The sequence below is a fragment of the Cyrtonyx montezumae genome, unplaced genomic scaffold, assembly GCF_038088225.1.
Source record: "Cyrtonyx montezumae isolate F1298 unplaced genomic scaffold, pur_monq_1.0 scaffold_278, whole genome shotgun sequence".
In the NCBI taxonomy this organism is placed as follows: domain Eukaryota; kingdom Metazoa; phylum Chordata; class Aves; order Galliformes; family Odontophoridae; genus Cyrtonyx; species Cyrtonyx montezumae.
The window spans coordinates 1-16,546 of record NW_027072023.1 but is presented as its reverse complement, the minus strand read 5'-3'; the positions used below and the strand labels follow the sequence as shown (position 1 = coordinate 16,546).

General features: G+C 68.5%; 1 protein-coding gene across 1 annotated transcript; it reads right to left on the bottom strand.

Moving 5' to 3' along the window:
- Positions 1–278: 278 nt before the first annotated feature.
- On the bottom strand, positions 279–16,363 carry LOC136051208 (gamma-aminobutyric acid type B receptor subunit 1-like). The gene is made up of 6 exons (XM_065740540.1): positions 16,261–16,363; positions 15,073–15,166; positions 13,922–14,048; positions 5,545–5,673; positions 2,673–2,816; positions 279–572 (listed from the first exon to the last, which is right to left on the bottom strand). The coding sequence occupies exons 4-6, from the start codon at positions 5,641–5,643 to the stop codon at positions 294–296; spliced, it is 522 nt and encodes a 173-aa protein (XP_065596612.1). The 5' UTR covers positions 5,644–5,673; positions 13,922–14,048; positions 15,073–15,166; positions 16,261–16,363; the 3' UTR covers positions 279–293.
- Between the last annotated feature and the right edge of the window lie 183 nt (positions 16,364–16,546).

The window sequence follows — 16,546 nt, the reverse complement described above, 5'->3', positions numbered from 1 at the left end:
AACCCCACATCCCCTCCCACCAACCCCACCTGCCTCCCAGCCCCACATCCCATCCCCACATGTCCCCAGCCCCACTTCCCTGCTCCCCAGCCCAACATCCCCCCGAGCCCCACATCTCCCCCAGCCCCACATACCCCCCCAGCCCCACACACCCCCAGCCCATCTCCCCCAGCCCCATACCCCCAAGCCCCATACCCCCCAGCCCCTTATACCTCCAGCCCCACATACCCCCAGCCCCACATCTCCCCCCAGCCCCACATGCCCCACACACCCCCCCCCAGCCCCACAAGTGTTCACTTGTAGAGGAGGTGCACGCGGCTGCCGTGGCAGTTCCCGCGCCCCACGGCGTCGGCGTGCTCGGCCGCCAGGCAGCGCACCAGGCTGGGCTGGTACAGCGGCCCCGCGCCGTGGGGCGCGCCGTGGGGCGGGCTGTGGGGCGCGCCGTGGGGCGGGCTGTGGGGCGGGCTGTGGGGCGCGGCGGTGTTGGCGGTGTTGGCGGTGGAGGAGCGGCGGCGCGAGCGGAGCTGGCGGTCGTGGAGCTGCTGCCGGAGCTCCGACACGCGCTCCTCCTTCTGCAATGGGGCACGCGCTTATGGGGCGCCCCACAACCGCCCCACGGAGGGGGGGGGGAAGGGGGCGGCGGAGTTAGGGGGGAGAGGGGGGAGACAATCTGTGTGTGGGGTGTGATGAGCGTCTGTGGGGTGCGATGAGCATCTATGGGGTGTGATGAGTGTCTATGGGGTGTGATGAGCATCTATGGGGTGTGATGAGTGTCTATGGGGTGTGATGAGCATCTATGGGGTGTGATGAGCGTCTATGGGGTGTGATGAGTGTCTATGGGGTGTGATGAGCATCTGTGGGGTGTGATGAGCGTCTATGGGGTGTGATGAGTGTCTATGGGGTGTGATGAGCATCTATGGGGTGTGATGAGCATCTATGGGGTGTGATGAGTGTCTGTGGGGTGTAACGAATCCCTATGGGGCAGCCCATCACCTCTATGGGACATCCTGAACTTCTATGGGGCATCAGAACCCCTTTATGGGGCAGCCCAACCCGCTATGGGGCAGCCCATCGCTATGGGGCAGCCAGTCGCTATGGAGCAGCCTGTCGCTATGGGGCAGCCTGTGGCTGTGGGGCAGCGTGTCGCTATGGGGCAGCCCATCACTATGGGGCAGCCTGTCACTATGGGGCAGCCGGTCGCTATGGGGCAGCCCCTGCTATGGGGCAGCCCATCGCTATGGGGCAGCCCATCGCTATGGGGCAGCTGGTCGCTATGGGGCAGCCTGTCACTATGGGGCAGCCTGTCGCTGTGGGGCAGCGTGTCGCTATGGGGCAGCTGGTCACTATGGGGCAGCCTGTCACTATGGGGCAGCCGGTCACTATGGGGCAGCCCGTCACTATGGGGCACCCCTGCTATGGGGCACCCCATCTCTATGGGGCAGCCCCTGCTCTGGGGCACCCTGTCGCTATGGGGCAGCGTGTTGCTGTGGGGCAGCCCCTGCTATGGGGCAGCCTGTCACTATGGGGCAGCCCGTCACGATGGGGCAGCCCCTGCTATGGGGCAGCTGGTCGCTATGGGGCAGCCCCTGCTATGGGGCAGCCTGTCACTATGGGGCAGCGTGTCGCTGTGGGGCAGCCCCTGCTATGGGGCAGCTGGTCGCTGTGGGGCAGCGCGTCGCTGTGGGGCAGCGTGTCGCTATGGGGCAGCGTGTTGCTGTGGGGCAGCCCCTGCTGTGGGGCAGCGTGTCGCTGTGGGGCAGCCTGTCACTATGGGGCAGCTGGTCGCTATGGGGCAGCGTGTTGCTGTGGGGCAGCCCCTGCTGTGGGGCAGCGTGTCGCTGTGGGGCAGCGTGTCACTGTGGGGCAGCCTGTCACTATGGGGCAGCCTGTCACGATGGGGCAGCCCCTGCTATGGGGCACCCTGTCGCTATGGGGCAGCGTGTCGCTGTGGGGCAGCCCCTGCTATGGGGCAGCTGGTCGCTGTGGGGCAGCGTGTCGCTGTGGGGCAGCGTGTCGCTATGGGGCAGCGTGTTGCTGTGGGGCAGCCCCTGCTGTGGGGCAGCGTGTCGCTATGGGGCAGCTGGTCACTATGGGGCAGCCTGTCACTATGGGGCAGCCGGTCACTATGGGGCAGCCCGTCACTATGGGGCACCCCTGCTATGGGGCACCCCATCTCTATGGGGCAGTGTGTCGCTGTGGGGCAGTGTGTCGCTATGGGGCAGCCCGTCACGATGGGGCAGCCCCTGCTCTGGGGCACCCTGTCGCTATGGGGCAGCGTGTTGCTGTGGGGCAGCCCCTGCTATGGGGCAGCCTGTCACTATGGGGCAGCCCGTCACGATGGGGCAGCCCCTGCTATGGGGCAGCTGGTCGCTATGGGGCAGCCCCTGCTATGGGGCAGCCTGTCACTATGGGGCAGCGTGTCGCTGTGGGGCAGCCCCTGCTATGGGGCAGCTGGTCGCTGTGGGGCAGCGCGTCGCTGTGGGGCAGCGTGTCGCTATGGGGCAGCGTGTTGCTGTGGGGCAGCCCCTGCTGTGGGGCAGCGTGTCGCTGTGGGGCAGCCTGTCACTATGGGGCAGCTGGTCGCTATGGGGCAGCGTGTTGCTGTGGGGCAGCCCCTGCTGTGGGGCAGCGTGTCGCTGTGGGGCAGCGCGTCGCTGTGGGGCAGGGCGCACCTCGGCGATGATGCGCTGCAGCTGCCGGTTCTCCCTCTCGAGCAGCCGCGATTTCTCCTCGTCGTTGTTGGTGGACGATGCGGTTTTGGCCGCGTCCGAATGCGGCTCCGACTGCCACTCCCCGCGCGTGATCACACGGCGCATCTGTGCGCACACACACACACACAGTGAGCACACGCACAGTGAGCACATGGCGCATCTGTGCGCACACACACACACACACAGTGAGCACACGCACACACACAGTGAGCACACACACAGCACACAGTGATCACACACAGTGAGCACACACACAGTGAGCACACGGCGCATCTGTGCGCACACACACACACAGTGAGCACACACACACACACACACACACACACACACACAGTGAGCACACGGCGCATCTGTGCACACACACACACAGTGAGCACACGCACACACAGTGAGCACACACACACACAGTGAGCACACACAGTGAGCGCACACACACACACAGCACACACAGAGCACACACAGTGAGCACACGGCGCATCTGTACACACACAGCACACACACACAGCACACACACACAGCACACACACAGCACACAGTGAGCACACACACAGTGAGCGCACACACAGTGAGCACACACACAGTGAGCACACGCACAGTGAGCACACGGCGCATCTGTGCACACACACGCACAGTGAGCACACACACAGTGAGCACACACAGTGATCGCACACAGTGATCACGCACAGTGAGCACACGCACAGTGAGCACACGGCGCATCTGTGCACACACACACAGTGAGCACACACAGTGATCACACACAGTGATCACGCACAGTGAGCACACGCACAGTGAGCACACGGCGCATCTGTGCACACACACACACAGTGAGCACACACACACACAGTGAGCACACACACACACACACACACAGTGAGCACACACACACACAGTGAGCACACACACACACACACACAGTGATCACACACAGTGAGCACACAGTGATCACACGGCGCATCTGTGCACACACACACACAGTGAGCACACACACACACAGCACACACACACACAGTGAGCACACACAGTGAGCACACACACACACACACAGAGCACACACAGTGAGCACACACACAGCACACACACAGTGAGCACACACACACACAGCACACACAGAGCACACACAGTGAGCACACACACAGTGAGCACACGGCGCATCTGTGCACACACACACACAGTGAGCACACACACACACACACACACACACACAGTGAGCACACGCACACACACACACACACACAGTGAGCACACACACACACACACACACACACACACACACAGTGAGCACACGGCGCATCTGTGCACACACACACACAGTGAGCACACACACACACACACACACACACAGTGAGCACACACACAGTGAGCACACACACACACACACACACACACACACAGTGAGCACACACACACACACACACACAGTGAGCACACACACACACACACACACACACACACACAGTGAGCACACGGCGCATCTGTGCACACACACACACAGTGAGCACACACACACACACACACACACACAGTGAGCACACACACAGTGAGCACACGCACACACAGCACACACAGAGCACACACACACAGTGAGCACACACACAGTGAGCACACGCACACACACACACACACACAGTGAGCACACATACACACACACACACACACACAGTGAGCACACGGCGCATCTGTGCACACACACACACAGTGAGCACACACACACACACACACACACACACAGCACACACACAGTGAGCACACGGCGCATCTGTGCACACACAGCACACACACAGCACACACAGAGCACACACACACACACACACAGAGCACACACACACACAGCACACACACACACAGCACACACACACAGTGAGCACACACAGTGAGCACAGTGAGCACACACACACAGCACACACAGTGAGCACACACACAGTGAGAACATCACACAGTGAGCACACACACAGCACACACAGAGCACACAGTGCATCTGTGCAAATAGTGAGCACACAGAGCACACACACACACAGCACACACAGAGCACACACAGTGAGCACACACAGCACACACAGAGCTGACCCACACATGGAGCTGACCCACACCTGAGCTGACCCACACATGGAGCTGACCCACACCTGAGCTCACCCCACACCTGAGCTCGCCCCACACCCCACACCTGAGCTCGCCCCACACCTGAGCCCATCCCACACCTGGGCTAGCCCCACACCTGAGCTTGCCCCACACCTGAGCCCGCCCCACACCTGAGCTCACCCCACACCTGGGCTCGCTCCACACCTGAGCTCACCCCACACCTGAGCTCACCCCACACCCCACACCTGAGCTCGCCCCACACCTGAGCCCACCCCACACCTGAGTTCACCCCTCGCCCCACACCTGAGCTCACCCCACACATGGAGCTCAGCCCACACCCCACACCTGAGCTCGACCCACACCCCACACCTGTGCTCGCCCCACACCTGAGCCCACCCCACACCTGAGTTCACCCCTCGCCCCACACCTGAGCTCACCCCACACATGGAGCTCAGCCCACACCCCACACCTGAGCTCGACCCACACCCCACACCTGTGCTCGCCCCACACCTGAGCCCACCCCACACCTGAGTTCACCCCTCGCCCCACACCTGAGCTCACCCCACACATGGAGCTCAGCCCACACCTGAGCTCACCCCACACATGGAGCTCAGCCCACACCTGAGCTCGACCCACACCCCACACCTGAGCTCGACCCACACCCCACACCTCGGCTCACCCCACACCTGAGCTCGCCCCACGCCCCACACGCGACGCCCCACACGCGACGGGACCCCACGGGCGGAGCCGCGTTCACCTTTGGGACGAAGAGCACCACCAAAGTGATGTAGGACGAGAACACCACGGCCAACGCCGCGAACGCGAAGGCGGCGTCCTGCTGGCTGCTCAGGATCATCGTCACCGGGGCCGTGATCAGGCACAGCACCTGTGGGGCAGCGTGTGGGGCAGCGTGTGGGGCTGGGCTCACGGTGTGGGGCAGGGTGTGGGGCAGGGGGTCACGGTGTGGGGCAGCGTCCTGCTGGCTGCTCAGGATCATCGTCACCGGGGCCGTGATCAGGCACAGCACCTGTGGGGCAGCGTGTGGGGCAGCGTGTGGGGCTGGGCTCACGCTGTGGGGCAGGGTGTGGGGCAGGGGGTCACGGTGTGGGGCAGCGTCCTGCTGGCTGCTCAGGATCATCGTCACCGGGGCCGTGATCAGGCACAGCACCTGTGGGGCAGCGTGTGGGGCTGGGCTCACGGTGTGGGGCAGGGTGTGGGGCAGGGGGTCACGGTGTGGGGCAGCGTCCTGCTGGCTGCTCAGGATCATCGTCACCGGGGCCGTGATCAGGCACAGCACCTGTGGGGCAGCGTGTGGGGCAGCGTGTGGGGCTGGGCTCACGCTGTGGGGCAGGGTGTGGGGCAGGGGGTCACGGTGTGGGGCAGCGTCCTGCTGGCTGCTCAGGATCATCGTCACCGGGGCCGTGATCAGGCACAGCACCTGTGGGGCAGCGTGTGGGGCTGGGCTCACGCTGTGGGGCAGGGTGTGGGGCAGGGGGTCACGGTGTGGGGCAGCGTCCTGCTGGCTGCTCAGGATCATCGTCACCGGGGCCGTGATCAGGCACAGCACCTGTGGGGCAGCGTGTGGGGCAGCGTGTGGGGCTGGGCTCACGCTGTGGGGCAGGGTGTGGGGCAGGGGGTCACGGTGTGGGGCAGCGTCCTGCTGGCTGCTCAGGATCATCGTCACCGGGGCCGTGATCAGGCACAGCACCTGTGGGGCAGCGTGTGGGGCTGGGCTCACGCTGTGGGGCAGGGTGTGGGGCAGGGGGTCACGGTGTGGGGCAGCGTCCTGCTGGCTGCTCAGGATCATCGTCACCGGGGCCGTGATCAGGCACAGCACCTGTGGGGCAGCGTGTGGGGCAGCGTGTGGGGCTGGGCTCACGCTGTGGGGCAGGGTGTGGGGCAGGGGGTCACGGTGTGGGGCAGCGTCCTGCTGGCTGCTCAGGATCATCGTCACCGGGGCCGTGATCAGGCACAGCACCTGTGGGGCAGCGTGTGGGGCTGGGCTCACGCTGTGGGGCAGGGTGTGGGGCAGGGGGTCACGGTGTGGGGCAGCGTCCTGCTGGCTGCTCAGGATCATCGTCACCGGGGCCGTGATCAGGCACAGCACCTGTGGGGCAGCGTGTGGGGCAGCGTGTGGGGCTGGGCTCACGCTGTGGGGCAGGGTGTGGGGCAGGGGGTCACGGTGTGGGGCAGCGTCCTGCTGGCTGCTCAGGATCATCGTCACCGGGGCCGTGATCAGGCACAGCACCTGTGGGGCAGCGTGTGGGGCTGGGCTCACGCTGTGGGGCAGGGTGTGGGGCAGGGGGTCACGGTGTGGGGCAGCGTCCTGCTGGCTGCTCAGGATCATCGTCACCGGGGCCGTGATCAGGCACAGCACCTGTGGGGCAGCGTGTGGGGCAGCGTGTGGGGCTGGGCTCACGCTGTGGGGCAGGGTGTGGGGCAGGGGGTCACGGTGTGGGGCAGCGTCCTGCTGGCTGCTCAGGATCATCGTCACCGGGGCCGTGATCAGGCACAGCACCTGTGGGGCAGCGTGTGGGGCTGGGCTCACGCTGTGGGGCAGGGTGTGGGGCAGGGGGTCACGGTGTGGGGCAGCGTCCTGCTGGCTGCTCAGGATCATCGTCACCGGGGCCGTGATCAGGCACAGCACCTGTGGGGCAGCGTGTGGGGCAGCGTGTGGGGCTGGGCTCACGGTGTGGGGCAGCGTGTGGGGCTGGGCTCATGGTGTGGGGCAGGGTGTGGGGCAGGGGGTCACGGTGTGGGGCAGCATCCTGCTGGCTGCTCAGGATCATCGTCACTGGGGCCGTGATCAGGCACAGCACCTGTGGGGCAGCGTGTGGGGCAGCGTGTGGGGCTGGGCTCACGGTGTGGGGCAGGGTGTGGGGCAGGGGGTCACGGTGTGGGGCAGCGTCCTGCTGGCTGCTCAGGATCATCGTCACCGGGGCCGTGATCAGGCACAGCACCTGTGGGGCAGCGTGTGGGGCTGGGCTCACGCTGTGGGGCAGGGTGTGGGGCAGGGGGGTCACGGTGTGGGGCAGCGTCCTGCTGGCTGCTCAGGATCATCGTCACCGGGGCCGTGATCAGGCACAGCACCTGTGGGGCAGCGTGTGGGGCAGCGTGTGGGGCTGGGCTCACGCTGTGGGGCAGGGTGTGGGGCAGGGGGTCACGGTGTGGGGCAGCGTCCTGCTGGCTGCTCAGGATCATCGTCACCGGGGCCGTGATCAGGCACAGCACCTGTGGGGCAGCGTGTGGGGGCTGGGCTCACGCTGTGGGGCAGGGTGTGGGGCAGGGGGTCACGGTGTGGGGCAGCGTCCTGCTGGCTGCTCAGGATCATCGTCACCGGGGCCGTGATCAGGCACAGCACCTGTGGGGCAGCGTGTGGGGCAGCGTGTGGGGCTGGGCTCACGCTGTGGGGCAGGGTGTGGGGCAGGGGGTCACGGTGTGGGGCAGCGTCCTGCTGGCTGCTCAGGATCATCGTCACCGGGGCCGTGATCAGGCACAGCACCTGTGGGGCAGCGTGTGGGCGGCTGGGCTCACGCTGTGGGGCAGGGTGTGGGGCAGGGGGTCACGGTGTGGGGCAGCGTCCTGCTGGCTGCTCAGGATCATCGTCACCGGGGCCGTGATCAGGCACAGCACCTGTGGGGCAGCGTGTGGGGCAGCGTGTGGGGCTGGGCTCACGCTGTGGGGCAGGGTGTGGGGCAGGGGGTCACGGTGTGGGGCAGCGTCCTGCTGGCTGCTCAGGATCATCGTCACCGGGGCCGTGATCAGGCACAGCACCTGTGGGGCAGCGTGTGGGGCTGGGCTCACGCTGTGGGGCAGGGTGTGGGGCAGGGGGTCACGGTGTGGGGCAGCGTCCTGCTGGCTGCTCAGGATCATCGTCACCGGGGCCGTGATCAGGCACAGCACCTGTGGGGCAGCGTGTGGGGCAGCGTGTGGGGCTGGGCTCACGGTGTGGGGCAGGGTGTGGGGCAGGGGGTCACGGTGTGGGGCAGCGTCCTGCTGGCTGCTCAGGATCATCGTCACCGGGGCCGTGATCAGGCACAGCACCTGTGGGGCAGCGTGTGGGGCTGGGCTCACGCTGTGGGGCAGGGTGTGGGGCAGGGGGTCACGGTGTGGGGGCAGCGTCCTGCTGGCTGCTCAGGATCATCGTCACCGGGGCCGTGATCAGGCACAGCACCTGTGGGGCAGCGTGTGGGGCAGCGTGTGGGGCTGGGCTCACGCTGTGGGGCAGGGTGTGGGGCAGGGGGTCACGGTGTGGGGCAGCGTCCTGCTGGCTGCTCAGGATCATCGTCACCGGGGCCGTGATCAGGCACAGCACCTGTGGGGCAGCGTGTGGGGCTGGGCTCACGCTGTGGGGCAGGGGTGTGGGGCAGGGGGTCACGGTGTGGGGCAGCGTCCTGCTGGCTGCTCAGGATCTCATCGTCACCGGGGGCCGTGATCAGGCACAGCACCTGTGGGGCAGCGTGTGGGGCAGCGTGTGGGGCTGGGCTCACGCTGTGGGGCAGGTGGGCTGGCATGGTGGGGCAGGGTGTGGGGCAGGGGGTCACGGTGTGGGGCAGCATCCTGCTGGCTGCTCAGGATCATCGTCATGGGGCCGTGATCAGGCACAGCACCTGTGGGGCAGCGCTGTGGGGCAGCGTGTGGGGCTGGGCTCACGGTGTGGGGCAGGGTGTGGGGCAGGGGGTCACGGTGTGGGGCAGCGTCCTGCTGGCTGCTCAGGATCATCGTCACCGGGGCCGTGATCAGGCACAGCACTGTGGGGCAGCGTGTGGGGCTGGGCTCACGCTGTGGGCAGGGTGTGGGGCAGGGGGTCACGGTGTGGGGCAGCGTCCTGCTGGCTGCTCAGGATCATCGTCACCTGGGCCGTGATCAGGCACAGCACCTGTGGGGCAGCGTGTGGGGCAGCGTGTGGGGCTGGGCTCACGCTGTGGGGCAGGGTGTGGGGCAGGGGGGTCACGGTGTGGGGCAGCGTCCTGCTGGCTGCTCAGGATCATCGTCACCGGGGCCGTGATCAGGCACAGCACCTGTGGGGCAGCGTGTGGGGGCTGGGCTCACGCTGTGGGCAGGGTGTGGGGCAGGGGGTCACGGTGTGGGGCAGCGTCCTGCTGGCTGCTCAGGATCATCGTCACCGGGGGCCGTGATCAGGCACAGCACCTGTGGGGCAGCGTGTGGGGGCAGCGTGTGGGGCTGGGCTCACGCTGTGGGGCAGGGTGTGGGGCAGGGGGTCACGGTGTGGGGCAGCGTCCTGCTGGCTGCTCAGGATCATCGTCACCGGGGCCGTGATCAGGCACAGCACCTGTGGGGCAGCGTGTGGGGCAGCGTGTGGGGCTGGGCTCACGGTGTGGGGGCAGGGTGTGGGGCAGGGGGTCACGGTGTGGGGCAGCGTCCTGCTGGCTGCTCAGGATCATCGTCACCGGGGCCGTGATCAGGCACAGCACCTGTGGGGCAGCGTGTGGGGCTGGGCTCACGCTGTGGGGCAGGGTGTGGGGCAGGGGGGTCACGGTGTGGGGCAGCGTCCTGCTGGCTGCTCAGGATCATCGTCACCGGGGCCGTGATCAGGCACAGCACCTGTGGGGCAGCGTGTGGGGGCAGCGTGTGGGGCTGGGCTCACGCTGTGGGGGCAGGTGTGGGGCAGGGGGTTCACGGTGTGGGGCAGCGTCCTGCTGGCTGCTCAGGATCATCGTCACCCGGGGCCGTGATCAGGCACAGCACCTGTGGGGCAGCGTGTGGGGGCTGGGCTCACGCTGTGGGGCAGGGTGTGGGGCAGGGGGTCACGGTGTGGGGCAGCGTCCTGCTGGCTGCTCAGGATCATCGTCACCGGGGCCGTGATCAGGCACAGCACCTGTGGGGCAGCGTGTGGGGCAGCGTGTGGGGCTGGGCTCACGGTGTGGGGCAGCGTGTGGGCTGGCTCAGGTGTGGGGCAGGGTGGGGCAGGGGGTCACGGTGTGGGGCAGCATCCTGCTGGCTGCTCAGGATCATCGTCACGGGGCCGTGATCAGGCACAGCACCTGTGGGGCAGCGTGTGGGGCAGCGTGTGGGGCTGGGCTCACGTGTGGGGCAGGGTGTGGGGCAGGGGGTCACGGTGTGTGGGCAGCGTCCTGCTGGCTGCTCAGGATCATCGTCACCGGGGCCGTGATCAGGCACAGCACCTGTGGGGCAGCGTGTGGGGCTGGCTCACGCTGTTGGGCAGGGTGTGGGGCAGGGGGTCACGGTGTGGGGCAGCGTCCTGCTGGCTGCTCAGGATCATCGTCACCGGGGCCTGTGATCAGGCACAGCACCTGTGGGGCAGCGTGTGGGGCAGCGTGTGGGGGCTGGCTCACGGGTGTGGGGGCAGGGTGTGGGGCAGGGGGTCACGGTGTGGGGCAGCGTCCTGCTGGCTGCTCAGGATCATCGTCACCGGGGCCGTGATCAGGCACAGCACCTGTGGGGCAGCGTTGTGGGGCAGCGTGTGGGGCTGGGCTCACGCTGTGGGGCAGGGTGTGGGGCAGGGGGTCACGGTGTGGGGCAGCGTCCTGCTGGCTGCTCAGGATCATCGTCACCGGGGCCGTGATCAGGCACAGCACCTGTGGGCAGCGTGTGGGGCAGGTGTGGGGCTGGGCTCACGCTGTGGGGCAGGGTGTGGGGCAGGGGGGTCACGGTGTGGGGCAGCGTCCTGTCTGGCTGCTCAGGATCATCGTCACCGGGGCCACGTGATCAGGCACAGCACCTGTGGGGCAGCGTGTGGGGCTGGGCTCACGCTGTGGGGCAGGGTGTGGGGCAGGGGGGGTCACGGCAGCGTCCTGCTGGCTGCTCAGGATCATCGTCACCGGGGCCGTGATCAGGCACAGCACCTGTGGGGCAGCGTGTGGGGCAGCGTGTGGGGCTGGGCTCACGCTGTGGGGCAGGGTGTGGGGCAGGGGGTCACGGTGTGGGGCAGCGTCCTGCTGGCTGCTCAGGATCATCGTCACCGGGGCCGTGATCAGGCACAGCACCTGTGGGGCAGCGTGTGGGGCTGGGCTCACGCTGTGGGGCAGGGTGTGGGGCAGGGGGTCACGGTGTGGGGCAGCGTCCTGCTGGCTGCTCAGGATCATCGTCACCGGGGCCGTGATCAGGCACAGCACCTGTGGGGCAGCGTGTGGGCAGCGTGTGGGGCTGGGGCTCACGCTGTGGGGCAGGGTGTGGGGCAGGGGGTCACGGTGTGGGGCAGCGTCCTGCTGGCTGCTCAGGATCATCGTCACCGGGGCCGTGATCAGGCACAGCACCTGTGGGGCAGCGTGTGGGGCTGGGCTCACGCTGTGGGGCAGGGTGTGGGGCAGGGGGTCACGGTGTGGGGCAGCGTCCTGCTGGCTGCTCAGGATCATCGTCACCGGGGCCGTGATCAGGCACAGCACCTGTGGGCAGCGTGTGGGGCAGCGTGTGGGGCTGGGCTCACGGTGTGGGGCAGCGTGTGGGGCTGGGCTCATGGTGTGGGGCAGGGTGTGGGGCAGGGGGTCACGGTGTGGGGCAGCATCCTGCTGGCTGCTCAGGATCATCGTCACTGGGGCCGTGATCAGGCACAGCACCTGTGGGGCAGCGTGTGGGGCAGCGTGTGGGGCTGGGCTCACGGTGTGGGGCAGGGTGTGGGGCAGGGGGTCACGGTGTGGGGCAGCGTCCTGCTGGCTGCTCAGGATCATCGTCACCGGGGCCGTGATCAGGCACAGCACCTGTGGGGCAGCGTGTGGGGCTGGGCTCACGCTGTGGGGCAGGGTGTGGGGCAGGGGGTCACGGTGTGGGGCAGCGTCCTGCTGGCTGCTCAGGATCATCGTCACCGGGGCCGTGATCAGGCACAGCACCTGTGGGGCAGCGTGTGGGGCAGCGTGTGGGGCTGGGCTCACGGTGTGGGGCAGGGTGTGGGGCAGGGGGTCACGGTGTGGGGCAGCGTCCTGCTGGCTGCTCAGGATCATCGTCACCGGGGCCGTGATCAGGCACAGCACCTGTGGGGCAGCGTGTGGGGCAGCGTGTGGGCTGGGCTCACGCTGTGGGGCAGGGTGTGGGGCAGGGGTCACGGTGTGGGGCAGCGTCCTGCTGGCTGCTCAGGATCATCGTCACCGGGGCCGTGATCAGGCACAGCACCTGTGGGGCAGCGTGTGGGGGCTGGGCTCACGCTGTGGGGCAGGGTGTGGGGCAGGGGGTCACGGTGTGGGGCAGCGTCCTGCTGGCTGCTCAGGATCATCGTCACCGGGGGCCGTGATCAGGCACAGCACCTGTGGGGCAGCGTGTGGGGCAGCGTGTGGGGCTGGGCTCACGCTGTGGGGCAGGGTGTGGGGCAGGGGGTCACGGTGTGGGGCAGCGTCCTGCTGGCTGCTCAGGATCATCGTCACCGGGGCCGTGATCAGGCACAGCACCTGTGGGGCAGCGTGTGGGGCAGCGTGTGGGGCTGGGCTCACGGTGTGGGGCAGCGTGTGGGGCTGGGCTCACGGTGTGGGGCAGGGTGTGGGGCTGGGGGTCACGGTGTGGGGCAGAGTGTGTGTGGGGTTGTGGGTCACGGTGTGGGTGAATAGAGGGCAGTCCCACGCACTCCTATGTTCTACCCACAGTGGGGCAGCCCCACAGCCCGCCCCACAGCCCGCCCCACAGCCGCCCCACACACCGCCATGTTGTAGATGGCCAGCCCCGCAGTGGGGCAGCCCCACGCCCTGCCCCACAGCCCGCCCCACACCCCGCCCCACACACCGCCATGTTGTAGATGGCCAGCCCCGCAGTGGGGCAGCCCCACACCCCGCCCCACACCTCGCCCCACAGCCCGCCCCACAGCCACCCCACACACCGCCACGTTGTAGATGGCCAGCCCCGCAGTGGGGCAGCCCCACATCCCGCCCCACGCCCTGCCCCACAGCCCGCCCCACAGCCGCCCCCACACACCGCCATGTTGTAGATGGCCAGCCCCGCAGTGGGGCAGCCCCACACCCCGCCCCACACCTCGCCCCACAGCCCGCCCCACAGCCACCCCACACACCGCCACGTTGTAGATGGCCAGCCCCGCAGTGGGGCAGCCCACATCCCGCCCCACGCCCTGCCCCACAGCCCGCCCCACAGCCGCCCCACACACCGCCACGTTGTAGATGGCCAGCCCCGCAGTGGGGCAGCCCCACGCCCTGCCCACGCCCTGCCCCACACACCGCCACGTTGTAGATGGCCAGCCCCACGGCGCGGTGGTCGTTGATGCGTTCGGTGGAAACGCTTTTGGTTCGTAGGCCAGGAAGATGCCGAGCAGCAGCAGCAGCCCCTTGGAGCCGTACAGGATGCCTGCGGAAGCGACCTCTGACCTCTGACCCCTGACCTCTGACCCCTGACCTCTGACCCCCAGCGGTGACTCCTGATCCCACCCCTGACCCCTATCCCTGCCCCAGCCGTGAGCCCCAGCTTTGACCCCAGACCCAGCCGTGACCCCTGTCCCCCAGCCGTGCCCCCCAGCGGTGCCCCCTGCCCCCCAGCCGTGCCCCCCAACTGTGCCCCCTGCCCCCCAGCCATGCCCCCCATCCGTGCCCCCCATCCGCGCCCCCCATCCGTGCCCCCCATCCGCGCCCCCCATCCGTGCCCGCCATCCGTGACCCCCAGCCGTACCCCCTGCCCCCCATCCGCGCCCCCAGGCGTGCCCCCCATCCACGCCCCCTAGTCGCACCCCCCATCTGCACCCCCCATCCGCACCCCCCATCCGCGCCCCCAGCCATGCCCCCTGCCCCCCATCCGTGCCCTCTGCCCCACTTGTGACCCCTGTCCCATCCCTGCCCCTTGCCCCCCATCCGTGCCCCCCATCTGTGCCCCCTGCCCATCTGTGCCCCCTGCCCCCCACCCCTGCCCCCATCCGTGCCCTCTGCCCCACTTGTGACCCCTGTCCCATCCCTGCCCCCTGCCCCCTGCCCCCCATCCGTGCCCCCCATCTGTGCCCCCTGCCCCCACCCCTGCCCCCCATCCGTGCCCCCTGCCCCCCATCTGTGCCCCACATCCGAGCCCCCTGCCCCCCATCTGTGCCCCACATCCGTGCCCCCTGCCCCCATCCGTGCCCTCTGCCCCACTTGTGACCCCTGTCCCATCCCTGCCCCCTGCCCCCTGCCCCCCATCCGTGCCCCCCATCTGTGCCCCCTGCCCCCAACCCCTGCCCCCCATCCGTGCCCCCTGCCCCCCATCTGTGCCCCACATCCGTGCCCCCTGCCCCCCATCTGTGCCCCACATCCGTGCCCCCTGCCCCCCATCCGTGCCCTCTGCCCCACTTGTGACCCCTGCCCCATCCGTGCCCCCTGCCCCCCATCCGCGCCCCCCAGCCCCACACCGAGCCAGGTGTTCATCTTGGCGGAGCTGCAGTGCTCGAGCTGCGGCAGGATGGACACGTCGCTGTCCGTCTTCGGGTCCTCCTTCGTGAACTCCTGCGGGGGGGGGGGGGGGGCGGTAATTAACGGCGGCGTTAATGAGGGCGCCATGAGCGGGAGGGAGGGTTGGGGGGGGGGGGAGAGGAGGGGGCGGTCACACACGTGGCCACGTGACCCTCCCACAGTACCCCCCCCCCAGTACACTCCCAGTCCCCTCAACCCCCCCCCCAAACCCCCTCATTCCCCCGGCCCCCCAGTTCCTCCACCGTCCCCCCAGTCCCCCCACTCCCCCCAGTCCCCCCCAATCTCCCCAGCCCCCACTCCCCCCAGTCCTCCCAGTCCCCCAACCCCCCAGACCCCCCTCCCCCCACCCCCAGACCCCCCACTCCCCCCCCCCCACTCCCCCAGTCCCCAATCCCCCCCAGTCCCCCCTGCCCCCCATTCCCCCATCCCCTCAACCCCCCCCAGACCCTCCAGCCCCCCCAGTCCCTCCACAGTCCCCACTCCCCCCACTTCCCCCAGCCCCCCATTCCCCCCACTCCCCCCATCCCCCCAGTTCCCCCACTCCCCCCAGCCCCCCCACTCCCCCACTTCCCCCAGCCCCCCATTCCCCCCACTCCCCCCATCCCCCAGTTCCCCCACTCCCCCCAGCCCCCCCACTCCCCCACTTCCCCCAGCCCCCATTCCCCCACTCCCCCCATCCCCCCAGTTCCCCCACTCCCCCCACCCCCCCAATCCCCCCACTTCCCCCAGCCCCCCATTCCCCCCACTCTCCCCATTCCCCCCCCAATCCCCCCCAATCCCCCCAATCCCCCCACCCCCCCACTTCCCCACTCCCCCCAGCCCCCAAGCCTCCCCACTCCCCCCAGCCCCCCGCACTCCCCCACTGCCCCATCCCCCACCTCCCCCCACTCCCCAGCTCCCCCCTCTCCCCCCACTCCCCCCAGCCCCCCATTCTCCCCACTCTCCCCATTCCCCCCCACCCCCCGCCCCTCTCCCCCATCCCCCCCAATCCCCCCACTCCCCCCACTTCCCCCATCCCCCCAGTTCCCCACTCCCCCCACCCCCCCACTTCCCCCACCCCCCCCAGCCCCCCCACTCCCCCATCCCCCCATTCCCCCCCCAACCCCCCCCACCCCCCAGCCCCCCACCTCGATGGTGCGGCGCAGGGGGTCGACCATCTGCCAAATGAAGAGGGTCCCCACGTCCACCCCCACCAGCATTCCACGGTGGCGTAGAGCTTCCACGGCTCCAGGCTCTGTGGGGCGGGGGCAGCGGTCACGGCCCCATAGCCGGGGGGTCCGGGTCCCCATGGCCCTGTACGGGGTCCCGGCCCTACATCTGGGGGGACTGTGGGGTCCCGGCCCTATATCTGGGGGGCTATGGGGTCCTGGCCCTACATCTGGGGGGCTATGGGGTCCTGGCCCTATATCTGGG

Excerpts from the sequence above, each read along its gene's own strand:
- LOC136051208 (XM_065740540.1), bottom strand. The coding sequence starts at position 5,643 with ATGATCCTGAGCAGCCAGCAGGACGCCGCCTTCGCGTTCGCGGCGTTG. Across the intron at positions 2,817-5,544 it reads TGGTGCTCTTCGTCCCAAAG|ATGCGCCGTGTGATCACGCG; the intron begins GTGAACGCGGCT and ends GTGTGCGCACAG. Across the intron at positions 573-2,672 it reads TGCAGCGCATCATCGCCGAG|AAGGAGGAGCGCGTGTCGGA; the intron begins GTGCGCCCTGCC and ends GCCCCATTGCAG.